At 39.3% G+C, this 17,698-nt stretch overlaps 1 protein-coding gene across 3 annotated transcripts in view; it reads left to right on the top strand.

Moving 5' to 3' along the window:
* The window catches only part of RAI14 (retinoic acid induced 14), a 117,725-nt gene extending 100,411 nt beyond the window's left edge, over window positions 1-17,314 (top strand). The window contains exons 8-19 of one of the 3 annotated variants that reach the window (XM_087958529.1): window positions 458-564; window positions 2,292-2,470; window positions 3,686-3,714; window positions 5,443-5,532; window positions 6,086-6,169; window positions 7,695-7,752; window positions 8,614-8,732; window positions 9,938-11,476; window positions 12,247-12,396; window positions 13,245-13,310; window positions 14,822-14,897; window positions 15,232-17,314. In XM_087958529.1, coding sequence (XP_087814655.1) covers window positions 458-564; window positions 2,292-2,470; window positions 3,686-3,714; window positions 5,443-5,532; window positions 6,086-6,169; window positions 7,695-7,752; window positions 8,614-8,732; window positions 9,938-11,476; window positions 12,247-12,396; window positions 13,245-13,310; window positions 14,822-14,897; window positions 15,232-15,257 — 2,523 coding nt within the window. In that variant the 3' untranslated portion in view covers window positions 15,258-17,314. Of the gene's footprint in view, window positions 1-457; window positions 565-2,291; window positions 2,471-3,685; window positions 3,715-5,442; window positions 5,533-6,085; window positions 6,170-7,694; window positions 7,753-8,613; window positions 8,733-9,937; window positions 11,477-12,246; window positions 12,397-13,244; window positions 13,311-14,821; window positions 15,076-15,231 lie in introns of those variants that run through there. The other 2 variants (XM_087958531.1, XM_087958530.1) reach the window with 2 other exon arrangements.
* Window positions 17,315-17,698: the final 384 nt, after the last annotated feature.

Genomic DNA, 17,698 nt, shown 5'->3' with positions numbered 1-17,698 from the left:
TGGCAGCAGGGCCCACTTCTACACTAGACTTTTGATAACTGATGAAGTGTGTAGAGTTTCTACACAGCTAAATAAGGATACAGAAATAGCACTAGCACTTAGACTTATATACCGCTTTTCAGTGCTTTACAGTCCTCTCTAAGCAGTCTACACAGTCAGCATATTGCCCCCAACAATTTGGGTCCTCATTTTACCCACCTCGGAAGGATGGAAGGCTGAGTCAGCCTTGAGCCTGGTGAGACTTGCACTGCCAAATTGCAGGCAACTGTCAGTCAGCAGAAGTAGCCTTCAGTACTGCATTCTAACCACTGCACCACCATGGTTCATTATATCCCATTGTTTCCAGTTTCTGGATGTTTCCAACTTCCGTGGTACACATCTTGTTATAAATGTGTTGAATTCTTTTAGTTCAATTGAATAATTAATAGGGTATAATTTGTTTCAATATTTTCTCCAGGATGGAAATACGCCTTTCTTCCTGGCGGTACAAAATGGCCACCCTGAAGTATGCAAATACCTTCTAGACCATGGAGCTGATGTCAACTCCCGGGACAAAAATAGAAGGTAGGATTAAATGGCGTGTTCCCCATCTTCTTTAGCAGTAATTAGCACTCTGTCTCGTCTAGTTACTTCATCAGAATATTTTTTTTGTAGAGTAGGATTGAAATCAAAAGACAAATAGTATTTATCAGATTTACATGAGAATCAACCTTAAGAGAGATGAATTTGTATTTTTCCCAAATATTTGCCAATCTCCTTAATCAAGAAGGAAGGGGGATCTTACTCTTTTGCTGTGAGACAAATACTGATATTCCCTCAGTTCTCCCACTGAAGCTTCTCCTGAGGCTTCAATGTAATTAGACAACTTATATTTATATTTATTAAAGATACATGAAGTAGTACATTGTGTTTTATATAAGGCACAACTTCCCTAGTGAAATACGCAAGAAACATTTTATTGTAGCCTGTGTATGGAAAATGTTTCAGCTTGTAGCTATCCATGTCCTTTCTCTGTAGTTTCTATCATCAGAGGCAAAGTAGGCAAAGGTACGCAGTGCCAAATCTATAGACAATGGATAAAATGTTAATTGCTGATAATCATGGCATATACAGCATAATCCCCTGTTCTGGCATGCTTCTAGACAGAGGTCTCCAAACTTGGCAACTTTAAGAATTGTGGACTTCTACTCCCAGAATTCTCCAGCCAGGAGAATTCTGGGAGTTCAAGTCTTCAAGTTGCCAAGTTTGGGGAGCCCTGTTCTAGACAGTAGCTATTGAGACATCTTAATAGAGCCCTGTTCTAGACAGTAGCTATTGAGACATGTTAATAGAGCTCTGTTCTAGACAGTAGCTATTGAGACATGGTTCTAGACAGTAGCTATTGAGAGATGTTAATAGAGCTCTGTTCTAGACAGTAGCTATTGAGACATGTTAATAGAGCCCTGTTCTAGACAGTAGCTATTGAGACATCTTAATAGAGCCCTGTTCTAGACAGTAGCTATTGAGACATGTTAATAGAGCTCTGTTCTAGACAGTAGCTATTGAGACATGTTGATAGAGCTCTGTTCTAGACAGTAGCTGTTGAGACATGTTAATAGAGCCCTGTTCTAGACAGTAGCTATTGAGACATGTTAATAGAGCTCTGTTCTAGACAGTAGCTATTGAGACATGTTGGTTTTCACTTGCTCTCCTCTGGATTTCTGAAAGACATCTTATTGGCCATTGTGAGAAGAAAATGGTAGATAGACAGGACTTTGCCTGACTTTGTAGGCCAATGTCATAAAAATGTTGTGTGATATTACATATGATTGGTATGGGATCCTGTCCTTTAGAGATATCTTATCCAGCTGGGCACTGAAGTGGGCATGAAACCTTTCCCTGTGTAGCGGTTTGAACTACAGTTTTCATTAGCTGTACCCAGCAGGTTATAGGAGTTGTAGTCCAACAAGAGGGCTCCAAGTTGGAAAAGAATTACATGAGGAAGGCAATATTGGCACTGCACATTTTTCATCCAATCATTTTTTGGGGCAGCAAAATGGAAATGTTTTGTCATGTTCTCCTTCTGAAAAGGAGTTTGTTTGCTTATTTTGGTTGTCCAGTTTATCCTATAGCAGCCATGAGATTTCCTAATGATCTTTCATCAAGAAATACAGGAATATGATATCCTATCAGCCTATACATATCTTAGGCTGATCTGGGGCGGTATCACGTATCTTAAGTTACTCTGGGGCTGTATCACCTTGCCACAGGCTCAGGCTCCCCTTCATGGTTAGTCTTCTTAATTTCTGTAGAACTGCTTTGATGCTGGCCTGTGAAGCTGGAAACCTGAGCATTGCAGAAATCCTGATCCGAAAAGGGGCAGATATACATTTGGCAGATGCACTTGGACACAATGCCCTACATTACTCCACGCTTTCTGAAAACACAGGAATTCAGAGTCTCCTTCAATCCAAAATGGTTCAACAGGCTGGTATGTGCACACTTCTTAAACGCTTCGTAAAATATATACAGACAACGCCATATAGGTAGTGTATGCAGTCACATTGTCCCACATTCATGTGATCGCCATTTATGAACTTCTGTTGGCTTCCCAATTGACCACTAGTCAAAGACCAGCGTTGAAGGTCACAAATGGCAAACCCTTGACCACAGGTTGTTGCTTGCAATGTTGTAATTGCAAGCCAGTTGCCAAGCACCCAAATTGTAATCTAATGACTGTGAAAACAATGGTTAGAACTACGAAGATTTTATGTCTTGGTGAATGTGCTTTGTTATGTACCTTCTGCCCCTCCCCTCTCTCTAAAACAGGGGTCCCCAAACTTGGGCAACTTTAAGACTTGTGGACTTCAACTCCCAGAATTCTGGGAACTGAAGTCCACAAGTCTTAAAGTTGCCAAGTTTGAAGACCCCTGCTCTAAAAGATGACACTTTCAGCTTTTAATCTGTTTGCCTCTTCCTTCCCTCCACCCTTTTCTAATTCTTCTGACCCATTCCTCCTCCTCCTTGTTGGAGTGGGGTTCTTCTCCCTCTCCCTCAAAATAATTCAATGTTTTGAATATTTAATAGGCCAATTGAGGATGTCCCTTGTTAAGTTTTCTTTTTTGTACTGTGCTTTTAGAGTCTGTTTAAGCTGGGTAGCTCTGCATCTGCAGATAAATTTAAGCTCTTTTTTTAAAAGAAACAACCTTGTTAGTCTGTCTGAAGAAGAAAAGATGCTGACTCAGCCATCTTATGTATGTACATAAATCTTCTTTGTGTACAGCAGAGTCATTAAGTGCCATGGAGTATGGTGTGTGTTTAGTGTTATATTTGGATTGCTTCTTCCTTCATACTTTCAGTCTGCATAATAAAATAGCGAAGGCTTGAAAATATAAGTAGGATTATTTATCTGCTGTAAATTAATGATATGATTCCAAGCAGGTGTCTATATGATATGGTTAAAAAATAGTCAAGGAGAAACAGTAAAATTGAAATTCTGCCTGTTTTATATATGCATTGCACCTCGGTAGCTCCCATCTTGACTTTTTTCAACATATCCTGTGGACTCCAACTCCGAACGTGTCCATTTGCACCTCAAGTTATACTGAAATCAGGGAGTTGTCTAAAATAATACTAAGCTTCGGATCTTGATTTATGTGTCTTAGTGATCTCAGTCAACTTAAATGCAGTCTTTTCTTTTCTGCAGATGCCAAGTCACCAATCAAGTCAAAGCAGGTAAAAAAGAAAGAAAAAGAGAGAGTGGCTTAATAAAGATAAACTTTACATTTAGCATAAGCAAATGCCTAAGAATTAAAATCGTGATGAAAAATTATTTTTAGTTTTATAGAGCTTTTGGAAATTTATCCAACGTGTGCGTTAAACAATTGTGTGAGTCTCCCATCTCCGATTCAAACTGGGACAGTTTCATTGGAACAGCTAAAAGAAGCAGTCTGTGCATTTAGCCATCTTTTGCAGCTGGAAGATTCTTATTGCAGATTTTCCACCCTGTGAAAGTTATGTAGAAGGCATCCTGTTGAAGAAGGCTGTTTTAACCCATTTGAACATTTTTGGACCTCCTTGTAATAAAGTTGGAAAAAACATGTTCTCATCTCCTTGCAGTCAATCTGGAGGAGGATGCAGAATGGGAGTTGTATACTTGTTCACATAACAAACTATAATCTACTTGGCTTAATGATGCTTAGGAACCCTTTCAATGTAACAAGCCAAATTCTGAAGCAGCTGTTCAAGCTTTATTGGCTTTCAGGGATGTGTTTGGCCAATTGTAAGAAGTTGCTGAAAATGGTCCTGTTTCCTTTGAAAGTCATGTACTTCTAAAGTACATGTGCTTCCAAAGTAGGGCTGGTATCAGTTACATCCAATTGGTCGCAGTTATGAATTATTGGTTTGCTATGTTGAGTTCCTCCATTCCTATTTTGTGGATTCCAAATGTACAAAAGGTTTGGAAGTCAGGTAGGCAGAGATGGAAGAAGATTGTGGGTGATACTGAGGATTTGGCCTGCAGAATGTTCAGTTATATACTTTGCATACAGAGACAGAGAGAGAGAGAGAGATTTGGAGATAGAGGTAGATAGATAGATAGATAGATAGATAGATAGATAGATAGATAGATAGATAGATAGATAGATAGATAGATGATAGAGAGAGAGACATGGATGGATGGATGGATGGATAGAGAGAGAGAGAGAGAGAGAGAGAGAGAGAGAGAGATAGATAGATAGATAGATAGATAGATAGATAGATAGATAGATAGATAGATAGATAGATAGATAGATAGATAGATGATAGACAGACAGACATGGATGGATAGATGGATGGATGGATAGAGAGAGAGAGAGAGATTTAGAGAGATATATAGAGATTAGATAGATAGATAGATAGATAGATAGATAGATAGATAGATAGATAGATAGATAGATAGATAGATAGACACACAGACACACAGACACACAGACAGACACAGACAGACAGACATGGATGGATGGATGGATGGATAGATAGATAGATAGATTAGATAGATAGATAGATAGATAATTTTGCACAGATACACACACACATGCACACGCACACGTGGAATGATCCAAGAGATTCAAAAAAAATGGCTCAGGAACAGGACTCAGAGGATATAGTCTGTCTCTTTCTATCTGTCCTGGGACAGACAAGGCAGGGATCAGGAGGTTTGACAAATGGCTCGAGGCTGTGAATAGCCTCTGAAAACATGGCTCAGTAGGGAGGGGTGTGCCTTTATTGACTTCATGAAAATGGACAGAGGCCTGAATTAAAAAAAGGACCAGATGAGCTCATACTTAAGCATGTGTCACATCCTCGCAGCAGAAAGGCAAGGCGTGAATGTGCGTGCGTTTTTAATGTCGTTGAATAACTTGTTAACACAAACCTTACTAACAAACTAACAGACCTCCCTTTTCTGGCCTGTGAAACTTCCAGCATGATCAAGCCTCTAAATTAAGTTCAGAAAGAAGTGGAACTCCAAAAAAACGCAAAGCCCCTCCACCTCCTCCCATCAGCCCTATCCAGGTAAACAACCAAGTCCAGCTTGAACGGGTTGCTATGTATAGAGAGGGAGGGGTGGTGGAGGAATGTCCTGTTGGGAACTGATCTGGTTAAATTTGCTTGGTGCAAATCCCTCTCTCTCTTTTTTAAATATGTGCGTCTCATGTATCATGAGTGAGTTCTCATCAGAATAGAAATAGGGACAGCCTGTTGTTGGGGGGGAATCACATATTAATTGCCAGTGTGAAGAGAGAGCTGTTGTGATGGGACAGGAACCTAAGTTTAGACTACGGGAGCTTATAAGAGTGACCTCCGAGGCTGTTGGGTTGCCTTTTAACCATCAGCTGGAGTTTGTTCTTAGGCATGCATAAGCAGCTTTGCACATGGGAGCCCATGGCATTTTAACAAAAAGTTTAATATTAAACCTAGTGGTTGCTCGGGCGATTGTTTGACTGCATGCCTGCTGCCGACAAACAATGAGAGCTGTGTAGTCCTGCTTATCTCCAACTAACAGACAACGATGACTTCTGTGAGCAAGAGGAAATTTGTGTCCCTAAAATGCATCCATCTCTTCCAGCTTGCTGACAGTTCTTCATCTCAGGCAACAACTTCAACCCCAGCATCTGAGAAAAGCCAACTCTTCACCTTACGAGGATCCAAGGTATACTAGGGTTTTTTCCCCCCAGTCTTGCTTGAAATGAAATCCGAACATTGCCCTGTTTGTAGGACAGCCTCTCCTGTTGGGCTTTCCAAATGTATTGGTTGTACCCTAGGAATGAGTTGCGTGCTCAGCATATTTGAGGGGCACCTGATTATGGAACGCTGCTGTAGAGAGTTGAGCAATGTGACAGAGTATCTAATTAGCTCAAGTTAGGGAGAAGTTCGCTGTTGTGCAAGATGCACGGACAGAAATAGATAAAACTAGAGAATTCCAGCTTCTAGTCGTCTCTGAAATGTTACCTGTCCATGAAGTTAAATGAGTCACTTAAGGCTGCAATGGGAAATTGCTTGTGGGAGGATGGCCACACATCAAATGGCCTAATGGAATTTCCTTCAAAGGGTCACTAATGATAACACCCACTGCACAAATCCAAGTGACTTCACAACACATGACTTAGCTAAGAGCAAGGAGCATCTTAGTGTTTTAATCATCTGGCTTTTAAGATTACTTTGGCTAGCATATTTCCCCTGGGAGCAAAAATAAAAATTGTTAAAAGGGACATTTTACCTAAATAATGTTGCTTGTTAAGCAATGAATTTTACGTTTTCTTCATTTTCTTTGATACTTTACCTTGCCAATTTTTGCCATTATTTATTGAAGGGACTTCTCTCCCAACTTTCTGTAGCAAATACGCAAGGTAACTTGTCAAAATCAAACATAGCAGCTCAAGAACATAAGAATGGCCCAACCTACCCCATTCATCAATGTAACAGTGGTTCCAAGAACTCCACGGGCCACTGCTTTGCTTCAAGATGTAAATTGGGGTGCTGGTTGTCATCTTTAAACCTCTAAATAGCTCAGGACCAGGATAAGAACCAATAAGATCTAGAAGGGAAGTTATTCTTTGAGCCTCATCTCTGCAAAGTCTTAGCATCAGAGACCACCAAGATACTATATATTTTTTGCATTGCTCCCTCCCTCATTTGGAACTGTTGCTTCTCTCAACGTCAGGTTAGCACCAATCCTGCTGAACACTTGCTAAATTTCTAAGATCTTACTATTTTGGAAAGTTTAGGGGTGGTAGAATGGTGAATCCCCACCCTGTAGTAGGCAATTCGTTATTAACTGAGAGTTGTTACTTAGCATGATGAAAAATGTAAAAGTGATTATTGTTGTAATAATTGTTTGTTTTGAGTCAATTTATAGTTATTTAATCTTTCCTTGTGGTATAGGGATGTAAGCTGCTTAGAGACGTCTGAGACTGAAGTGGTACATAAACTTTAAGTAAATAAAACCAGCAACTAAATTATAGTGAACAGTTTATGATATGCAGACATGTGTACATGTAGTCAGTCAAACATCTGCCACTTAACCAATTATTGTTGAAAGATGGTTTTAAAGTTATGGTTGTTTATTTCAAGAGAAGCATTCCACTTGAAAGATGTTTGAGCTTATTAATGAGTAGTTCGGTGGGACTTGAGTCCTGTTTTTAATCCAATCATGGTTTATATTTGTCTTTCAACAGGAAGACACCAGTGCTATTCACTCTGATTGCAAAGATGGGTTAAGTGAGAGCACTGCAGGTAAGATGAAGGAAAGGTGTGAGGATGGTTTTCTCCGTCTCTTTCTATTGTAAAAGTTTTCTTCTAAAAACCGAACTCCTAATATTGTTACTGTACATCATGTGCTATGGCCATAGTAGAATTAAAGTTTGCCACTTCTCTGCAAGAAGGTACTGTTTGTGTTGACTCCTTTTGTCATGACAATTCTATGGAAGGGATTCCATTATCCCCCCCCCCCCCCATGCTTTATTGCTTTAAGTTGGTTTGGTTCTTGGACTCTCCCCTGTTTGAATTCCTAAATGTCACTGATTGTGCCCTCCCAACCAACCTCACAGGAGGATAAACACTTGAGTTTGTAGAAGACATAGTAGAGGTCCTGGAATCAAAATACTAAAACTAAAATTGATTTGATTTTTAATTTGTATCATTTAGTTTAAATTAAAATCAAAAGACTAAATGCCATTAATATGATCCCTCCCAGTGCATTCATAATTTGCTACTGTCATAATTTTATGTTATAATTTGGCACTAAATCTAAATTCCAATCTAGCATGCCCTCTCTTGGTTTAGCTGGAAATCCACCAACAACCTGTTGTTTTACCCCAGTTTACTTTTCTAGAATTTTTTGGTAGCGATGTGTTCGTAGATTTTCAGATTCACATAAGTTCATTAAAATACTTTCCAAAAGCTCTGGCTGCCAAACAGTTTTATAAGGCAGTTTTTCATGAAGCTTTGCCAAAATTGGCTAGCTAGTAAAAGATAATTGTCTATTTTCATTTTGAAGGTTTGCTACGTAGAAGTTATAGAATTGTAGCCACATTGAATATTCAAATCATAAATGTGCTTATTTTTTTCTTATTCTTTCCCTTTTCTTTTTTAAAGGTGCTAATAGTTTATTGGATGTGAGTTCAGAAACAGAGCAGCAAGATTTGCTCCTGATGTTGCAAGGAAAAGTTGCTTCTTTAACATTACAAAATAAGAAATTGCAAGAAAAGCTTCAGGTATGTATTTAGGAATAGCTTCTAGCACAAAACAGCACCGGTAACTTTGACAAAGGATGTCAGTGCTGCAATGGAAAAATATTAAACAGAAATCTGAAGGATACAAAACAAGTTTGCTGCAGATTTAAGAAATTATATGGGATTGGAAATTTCTGATCCATCAGTTGGTCCATCCATACCACAAATGGAAGCCAAATCAGAGTTCTTCTAGTATAGCACCCATTCCTTCCCTGACAAATAACCCACAATTATGGCTTATTTGTGTATATGATTCATGTCACTCTTTTCTTTCTGAAAAGCAGAGAGTAGCTTAGATGAGAATCTCCCTTCATATTGCCCTTATAACAACAGAGAGAGAGAGAGAGAGACTGAGACTGAGACTGAGACTGAGACTGAGACTGAGACTGTTTGGCTCAAAAATCATCCAGTGAGCTTGCTTGGGTGAGGTTGGGCTTGAACTTGGATTTCTCCAGACCATATTGACTACTATTCACTACCACCCACATTGGCACAACTCTGCCATTCTCTGTGCAGCTGCAAATGGAGAGCAAATGTGGGTTTACACACTCCCACAGAGCAGTAGCTTGAAAATCATCTTTGCTTGCCCTGCAAAAGAGAAAAACACTTTACTGTTTTAAACCAACCAGAAGCAACATCTCTTTCCTTTTAGCAACATGGAGATAAGTGCTCCATGCAAGATCCAGTGGGAGAAATTTAGTCCTCTGCTTTGGCATCTACACATTTGCTTTCTTATATTGCTTCTCTCTACTCCTTCATAGAGAAACACAGGGGTGGATATATGTGTTTTTGTGTCTTGGGGTATGCGATTTAGCCTTGCTAAAAGCTTGCCATGACATCACCTGGAAGACATTCAGGTTTCTATCCCCTCTTCTGTGTCCTCATGTTTGTGGTTTATGCGGTCAGTATCATTATCTTCAGGATTCTGAAATCAGAAATACAATTCAGGACTGCATTGTGGAAATGGGAACTCTTGGGACCAGCCACACCACAATAATCATCCTTCTGGCAGAAGCGGACGGGTGGAGGGAGAGGTTTGCTGGTTGAGTGGAAATCAAATGTTGACCCAGTAATGATCAAAGAGGGGAGAAAAATCTAGCTCCTTGTTTTCTTGATGGGGAAGGAATTCTTGGATTCCATTAGAATTAGACATAATTGTTGAATACTGCCCTCTGCTGTCTCTGTAGGCAAGAGCCTTCAAAACAGAAGACACAGACACTACAATGGACTCTTCTCATTCCACCCACACAGAATTTGGTGCTTTGACTAACAGGCTGAGTGAAGGCTCAACAGTAGCAGCCAAGGAGATAAGCACATCTTCCCCAATTCTGGCACAGGCTCGGGAAGAAGCAAGCCTTAATGAATTACAAATTAAACAGTTACAAGAAAGCTTAGATGAAGTACAGAAGAGACTAGATAGTTCAGAAGCAAAGAGGTTGCACTTGGAGTCACAGCTTCAGTCTAGTGTGCTGGAGGAGGGTCCTTTGTTAAACAGCTCAGAAATTTCAGAGAATGGCTCTGACCTGAGTCAGAAACTCAAAGAAACTCAACTCAAATATGAAGAAGCAGTGAAGGAGATGCTGCATGTCCAGAGACAAATGAAACTGGGCCTGGTAACTTCAGAAAGCAAAGAGCTTGACCTGCAGGAGGCCCAAACAACCTGTGAAGAAGTGGAGCTGCTGAAGGAAAAGCTCAAGAAAGCTCAGGAAGATGATGAAATGCTGAAAGTGAAGGTGAAGGAACTAGAAATAAAGCTGGAAAAAAAGGAAAGAAATGCAGCTAGTATAATGTCTGTGGAGGAATGTGAGGAGATGAAAAAGTCTTATTGTTCAGTTATTGAAAATATCAACCAAGAGAAGGTGTTCCTAATTGAGAAATATAAAGAAGGACAGGAAGAAATCAGAAAGCTTCAAGACAGACTGAAGACTCAGATGGAATTAGGGCAGAGTGATGAAGCTGAAGAGGTGAAGGATGCAAAGAACCAAATGATAAATGAACTCAACAGGCAGGTTAGTGAACTTTCTCAAATGTACAAAGAAGCCCAGGCAGAACTTGAAGATTGCAGGAAGAAAAGCACTCCAGAAGACCTGAGTTCAGGATACATACCTCTGGAGGAATGTGAGAAGTTAATGGAGGCCACCGTCTCACAGAGAGAACAAGCTGAACATGCTTTGTTGGAAATGAAGACACAGTACACAAAAGTGTTAAGTGAAATGACCGAACTCCAAAACTTGGTTGACACTCAAAAGAAGAATTCGGTCTCCATCACAGAACATCTTCAAGTAGTTACTGCTCTCCAGACCTCAGTGAAGGAAATGGAAGAAGAAATAAATGCGCTCAAAGAGCAGATTCTTCATAAAGAGAGTGAAGTGCAGCGTCTGCAGAAGGAGTTGTTAGAAGAAGAAGCTGCAGTGTGTGAAGCCATGGTGCCTAGAGTATTGTATGAAGAGCTTCGGACTTCTTCAGAAAATGAAGTCAACTCCTTGTCATCCAAGCTGAAGGATCTGATGAAAGAAAAGGAGGCCTTGTCTGCCGATCTTGCACAGTTGAGGAAGGAGATCTCCCAAGTGAAAGGGGAGAAGGACAACCTCCAAACTCTTCTCCAAGCCAAGGAAGAAGAAATCAAAGGGCTACTTCATCAATATCATAAGTCTCAAGAAGAACTCCTCAAAATGAAAAAAGCTTCTGAGAGTGCCTTAAAAATGGATGAAGACAAAGATAAAAAGGTTAGTTGTTCTGATATCCCTCTCGGGATTGGCTGAGTTTCTCGTGGTTCAAATGCTCCCCCCAGAAGCATCTTCATCCACTGGTTACTTGAAAGATGTTGCTGTGCTAGGTTCTTTGTGGTCATTGCAGAATCCTGGCCTAAGGCTCAATTCCTTCGGCTTTTTTATCTGTTTCCAATAACAGAACCATGATGTAAATGCAGAAATGGTTTCCCATGCTCTGAGATGGTTTCGTACAGTATCTCTTGCATGAACTTGTTTCAGGGAGTTTAAAGACATAGAACAGAGGTCCCCAAACTTGGCAACTTTAAGACGTGTAGACTTCAACTCCCAGAATTCCTCAGCCAATTCTGGGAGTTGAAGTCCACATGTCTTAAAGTTGCCAAGTTTGGGGGCCTCTGAAATAGACCCTCATCACCGGGTGTGTTTTTGCAGAAAAATCAGGCTGTAAAAGGTGATTGGTGCAATCATCATAAATACATGCTAGTTGCCAAGCACCCTTTTTTTAATCATATGATTGGAGGGGGGGTTGCTATGATGTTTGTAAGCATGAGGAATCAGTTGCCACTTTTTTCAGTGCTGCTGTAACTTCAGACGGTCATTAAACAAATAGTTGTAAGTTGAGGGCTACCTTTACATTATGATTAAGCATGCCATCTGCATGATGACAATGATGAAGGCTGTTTTCCACCTTTAAAGCAGAACTCAACCAGTGCCAGGACTTTGATGTACTCTGGAAGGTTTTTTTTTTTCCTTTTACCCTTTTATAGATAACAGACATGTCTAAGGAAGTTACCAAGTTAAAGGAAGCATTGAACAGTCTTTCCCAGCTGTCTTACTCAACTGGTACACCTAAACGACAAAGTCAGCAGCTGGAGCTGTTGCAGCAGCAAGTGAAGCAGTTACAAAACCAACTGGCTGTAAGTTTATAACTTCCTCATGTACAATTGCTTATTTTTGTAGTTAGAGACCAGGATTCTCCTTGGGATGAAACTGGATACAAGAACTCCTTGATTTTTGACTATAATTGAGTCCGGAATTACAGCTGTATGCTGTGTCGGTTGTTAAGCAGGTCTGACTTTTCTTGCGGCAGTCATTAAGTGAATCACTGTGATTGTAGAGAACAAAGCGTGTTTTATTTTGGTTTGAGGTTATCTTGGTTGGCATCCTTCCAACAGACTGTGCCTTGCTATCTCCTTGAATTTGGTGAATACTTCTCCTGTTCCATTGTGGAAGTTTCATCATTGTAGTTTGCTTGGTTTTTATTTTCACCTCTTATCTGTCTGCTCATTAAATTCGGCCTGTATGGCTTTCTTTTGAAGACTATTTTTGAGTACGTTTTATCTCCAACTGAGAATTATTGAACAGTGGGGCCAAGTTGGAGGCATTAAAGGGCATTTATTTACATTTTGGATTTTGTTAACGTTTGTGTTACACTCTGGGTCATAATAAGCACCATGCTGATCCAGCTCTCGAAGAAATCCAGTTTGACACTCCTGTTCTAATCCAAACCAGGAAACTACTATTTTCTATTTTGCTCACACATGTCTGGGATTCTTTCCCCAGGGTAGAATTGGGAATATCTGGGATGGACGGACACAACTCTGCCCTTGCACTGCAATCTCCAATATACATGTGGCAGATTATGGCTTGTGTGAATTAGTATCACTTTCTGTTTTACATTATCTTGTTAGAAAACTACATCCATGTTCCATTAGAATTCTAGTGCATGCTTGTTCATGTGTTGATTGATCATCTTGCTTTACAGGAAACAAAGAAGCAACATCAGGAGATTGTTTCTGTTTACAGAACACACTTGCTTTATGCTGTGCAGGTGAGAGGTTTTTTCCCTTCAGTTCCCCTTGTATTTCTTTCAAGGCCATCAATTCAGGGGTGGGATTCAATTTTTTTAACAACCGGTTCTGTGGGCATGGCTTGGTGGTCATGTGATTGGGTGGACATGGCTTGGTGGTCATGTTATTGGCTGGGTGTGGCCAACTCAAGATCACTCACATCGAGGCACGCATCTCCTCACCTGGCCTCTCATGACTGTGGGGATGCTGCAACAGTCGAAAGTGTGAAAAATGGTCATAAGTCACTTTTTTCAGTGCCGTTGTAACTTTGAATGGTCCCTCCACACAAGCAAAGTACCAACAAAGGAGGGGAAAAAAACTCCAGAGAAGTTCCTGAGACAGGAAGTCTAGTCCTGCCAAGAATGTAATAAGCATCAATGGAGAGGCTGTTTCTATAAGCAACACCAGAATGTTTCCTCCCTGCCTTCCTTACAGGATTAGGCCAGTAATTTCTTCTAACAACAGGTTCTCCGAACTGCTTAGAATGTTCACAACCGGTTCTAGCGAATAGGTGCGAACTGGTAGAATCCCACCCCTGCTCTATACCAGGGTTCTTCAAACTTAACAGCTTTAAGATTGGTGGACTTCAACTCCCAGAATTCCTCCTCCAGTTCTCTTGGCTCAGGAATTCTGGGAGTTGAACTTGCCAAGTTTGAAGACCCTTGCCCTATAACATTTCAGATAGCTACTCTTTTCTTAAAACCTCCAGTGATGGAGCACCCACAACTTCTGAAGGCAAAGCTGTTCCACTGGTTAATTGTTCTCACTGTTAGAAGTTTCTCCTTAATTCCAGGTTGCTTCTCTCCTTGATTAGTTTCCATCTATTGCTTTTTGTCTTGCCTTCTGGTGCTTTGGAAAATAAGTTGATCCCCTCCTCTTTGTGACAGCCCATCAAATACTGGAACACTGTTATCCTGTCACTCCTAGTCTCCAGACTAGCTGCACCTAGTTCCTGCAACCGTTCTTCGTATATTTTAGCCTCCAAGCCTTTAATCATCCTAGTTGCTCTTCTCTGCACTTTTTCCAAAGTCTCAACATCTTTTTCGTAATGTGACAAGCAAAACTGGATGCAGTATTCCAGGTGTGGCCCTACTAAGGTTTATTAATATTAATAAATGCTTCAGGAAGACATATTGCACTCAACTGTTGTATGAGAATGAATGCCTCTTTTGAGTTGGTCTGGCCAAATCATTGTAAATGAGGGGTAACTGTAATTTAACTAAAAAAAAAATACACTCAATCATTTTAACTGGAATGATTGAGTAAAGATTGCCATCTCAACTTGTACTTACAAAGGAGAACATTTTGACACACATAACAGAGTAACAAATGTTTATAGTTTAGAGCATGATGATCATAAGATAAAATGAGTGCTTGTTTTATTATAACAGTGTAGTAATGATTGTAATATTATAAGACAGGAATTAAGAATTTGGCTTAGTGCTTTTTGCTCAAATATTGTTTGTCTTTACTGTTTTTTCCTCCTCTCTAGGGCCAGATGGATGAAGATGTCCAGAAAGTGCTGAAACAGATTTTAACAATGTGTAAAAACCCATCACAAAAAAAAGGTGAAACTGTTTTTGTGGATCCCTGATTGTGCTGCTGCAGCTGCTGCAGAATTTGAAGCTCACCTTAGAAAGTTTTCCAAAGTGCTAATTTTGCATCTTGGACATAAATGCAGAATTCTCCAGAGATTACAGTTTACTATAAATCAGGGATGATCAACCTCTGACCTTCAGTATTAGAACGTGGTTGTGTGTTTTCTTGAATTATGATGAGTTGAGGTAAACTTTCAACATTTTAGTTATAAGCAGCTGCACCATTTGAAGTTAGAGGCAGAAATTAATTGTTCAATTCCTGGTTATTTTTAAATGGATAAAATTACCTTCTTTATATTTTTAGGCCTTCAGATGTCCAATATAACCTAGAAGCTAATCATAAGGAAGACAACTTCACCTTGTTGAGCAAAGCCAGCTGCAGTGTTTTCTTTTTATTTATCAAGTAATTTATGGACTGCGAAAGCACCAGATTTGTCATATGTATTAAATAGGTAACATAAAATATAGCCATGTACTAAGTGGGTGGGAAACCATAGTCCTTTTATGACTTGTGGACTGCACTCCCAGAATTCTGGAAGTTGAAGTCCACAAGTCATAAATGGGCCATAGTTCCCCACCCCTGTACTAAAACAAGTAACTACTTCTGAAACAGCTAATTGCTAAAACCTCAGTTTTATTATCAGGCAGGAAATCAAACTATCTATGCAAAATTTTGCAGTTCTATTGGGAATAGAACTTAGAAGAGGGAAAAGGGTATTTCAAATTGCAAGCAAGGGATCTGATTGAATTCATGATGTTTACAGTGAGTTATCTTATCTCACAGTTCCAAACCTCACTTTTGTAAAGAAAATAAAAATCTTCTCTATGATATATTTTTACTGGCCCTCCAATTTAGAAAAGCCTTTATAATGAAATGTGTTTGCTATGTAATACTTTTGCAATAGACTTTAATAAGAATTTACGCAATTGCTTTCTTGGTTTTCTCCCTTAACATGCACTCTGTAATAAAATTAGTGGAAGTAGTCCACTCTCTCTAGAAAACTTGTGCTGAAGTAGAACTGTCCATGTATTTTAGATATGTTGTTGTTTTCTTTTCCGAAATGCTGTAACAATTAAAGCAGAGAAAAAGCCTGTTTCCCAGAAATGTTTGTCGCATTAAATGAAATATGGTTAGGGATGGTTCTATAAATTGCAATGGTGCCTAAAAATCGTTTGGCTGCTAAATTTTAGTAAAAATGAATAATAGTTGTAATAGATAATCCAGGTTGATAGTAGCAACATGAATGATGATAGCCAGTAGTGTTTAGAGCAGTGTTTCTCAGCATTGGCAACTTTTGAAGATGCATGGACTTCCAACTCCCAGAATTTGCAACGTTGGCTGAGGATTCCTGGGAGTTGAAGCCTACACATCTTCAAGTTGCCATGGTTGAGAAACACTGTATTAGAATATCATTTTGGGATAGCAAGAAGAAATATGTTATGCTTTATCTTCTATTTTAAGGACATGTTTATACTGTTAATTGGTTTCTGGAATCAATTTCAAACTAGTATGAGCTTGCCAAGGATGTCAATTATTTTATGGAAGAATATCACATAAATATAGGATTCCCAGTATTTAATTGATGAAAAGTATAACTTGCAGAATTAATTTGATTAAACAAATTTACACATCTAGTGTAAACATGTATTTTCATGAGCACTCATATTTCAGAGACGGATAGTGGATACCACAGTTTTGAAAACTAGACCGCACTGATTAAAGTTTTTAAACAGAATTTGTAAAATGAATAAATGCATCACTCCAGCTGTCCCTAGGTTAAAAATAAAGCCCCATATCTAAACAATGTATATTTCCCCTAAAACAAAGAACCATTTTGTGTCTTTGGTGTATGGAATGACTTAATTATAAACAACCTCACCCCTACAAAGATCCTCAGAGGCCTGTAATATAAGTGGCAAGTAATTGTTCAGTGTCTCAGGGCTACAACATTCACCAGGCACTTACATAGTTCTCTCATTTACTTTTTATTTTTCTGTTGTTCTTTTAACAATGAGCAGAATTTTGAACTGAATCCTTTCCTTCTGTCTAATTCTTTCTTCTGCCTTTCTCAGTATTTGAATAATTGAGATAATATTTCTTCACACAGCACCTGTTTTAATATTTCAAGGGGGTGGGAAAACTTTGCAGCATTTACCAGCAAAACAAACAAAACATAACTCTTAACAGAGGTCAATAAACACTGCCAGGTGTAACACTTGAGGAACGGTTTTGTAGGTTTGCCTAACATTTTTATTTTGTTACATGTATTTATTATGATTATCCTTATGGACACATTGGAAATTGTATTCTATAGTATAGTAATAGTCCTTTGTACATTTACAGAAGTTTCCTTATTCAGCTAATAAAAGTTTTTTTTTGTCCGTGTTTTCATTTCTAGATCTTTTGTGTAATGGTTTATATTAATATGCTTCAGAAGAACCAAGGAAAAAGTTATTCAAGGAACACATGGAGATATTAGGAAAATTTGCAAAGGCCCTGATCTCCTTAATCCACAACCAGAGTTGGTATTCAGTAGTTTCTGACCAGTTCTGGAGAACCGGTTGCGGAAATTTTGAGTAGTTCGGAGAACCGGCAAATACCACCTCTGACTGGAAATTTTACACTATCCTTCCCCTGCCATGCCCACCAAGCCATGCCCACAGAACCAGTAGTAAAAAAAATTGAATCCCACCACTGTTTACAACTATGTTTCTGCTGCCAACACAACTGATACGCCCAAAAGAAGAGAATATAGGGTTGAACTGTGGAA

The sequence above is a fragment of the Notechis scutatus genome, chromosome 2 (genome assembly GCF_049901735.1).
Source record: "Notechis scutatus isolate UNSWTSFEM ecotype Mainland chromosome 2, rNotScu1.2, whole genome shotgun sequence".
In the NCBI taxonomy this organism is placed as follows: domain Eukaryota; kingdom Metazoa; phylum Chordata; class Lepidosauria; order Squamata; family Elapidae; genus Notechis; species Notechis scutatus.
The sequence above is the reverse complement of the archived record's forward strand: the minus strand, read 5'-3'. Positions and strand labels throughout refer to the sequence as shown.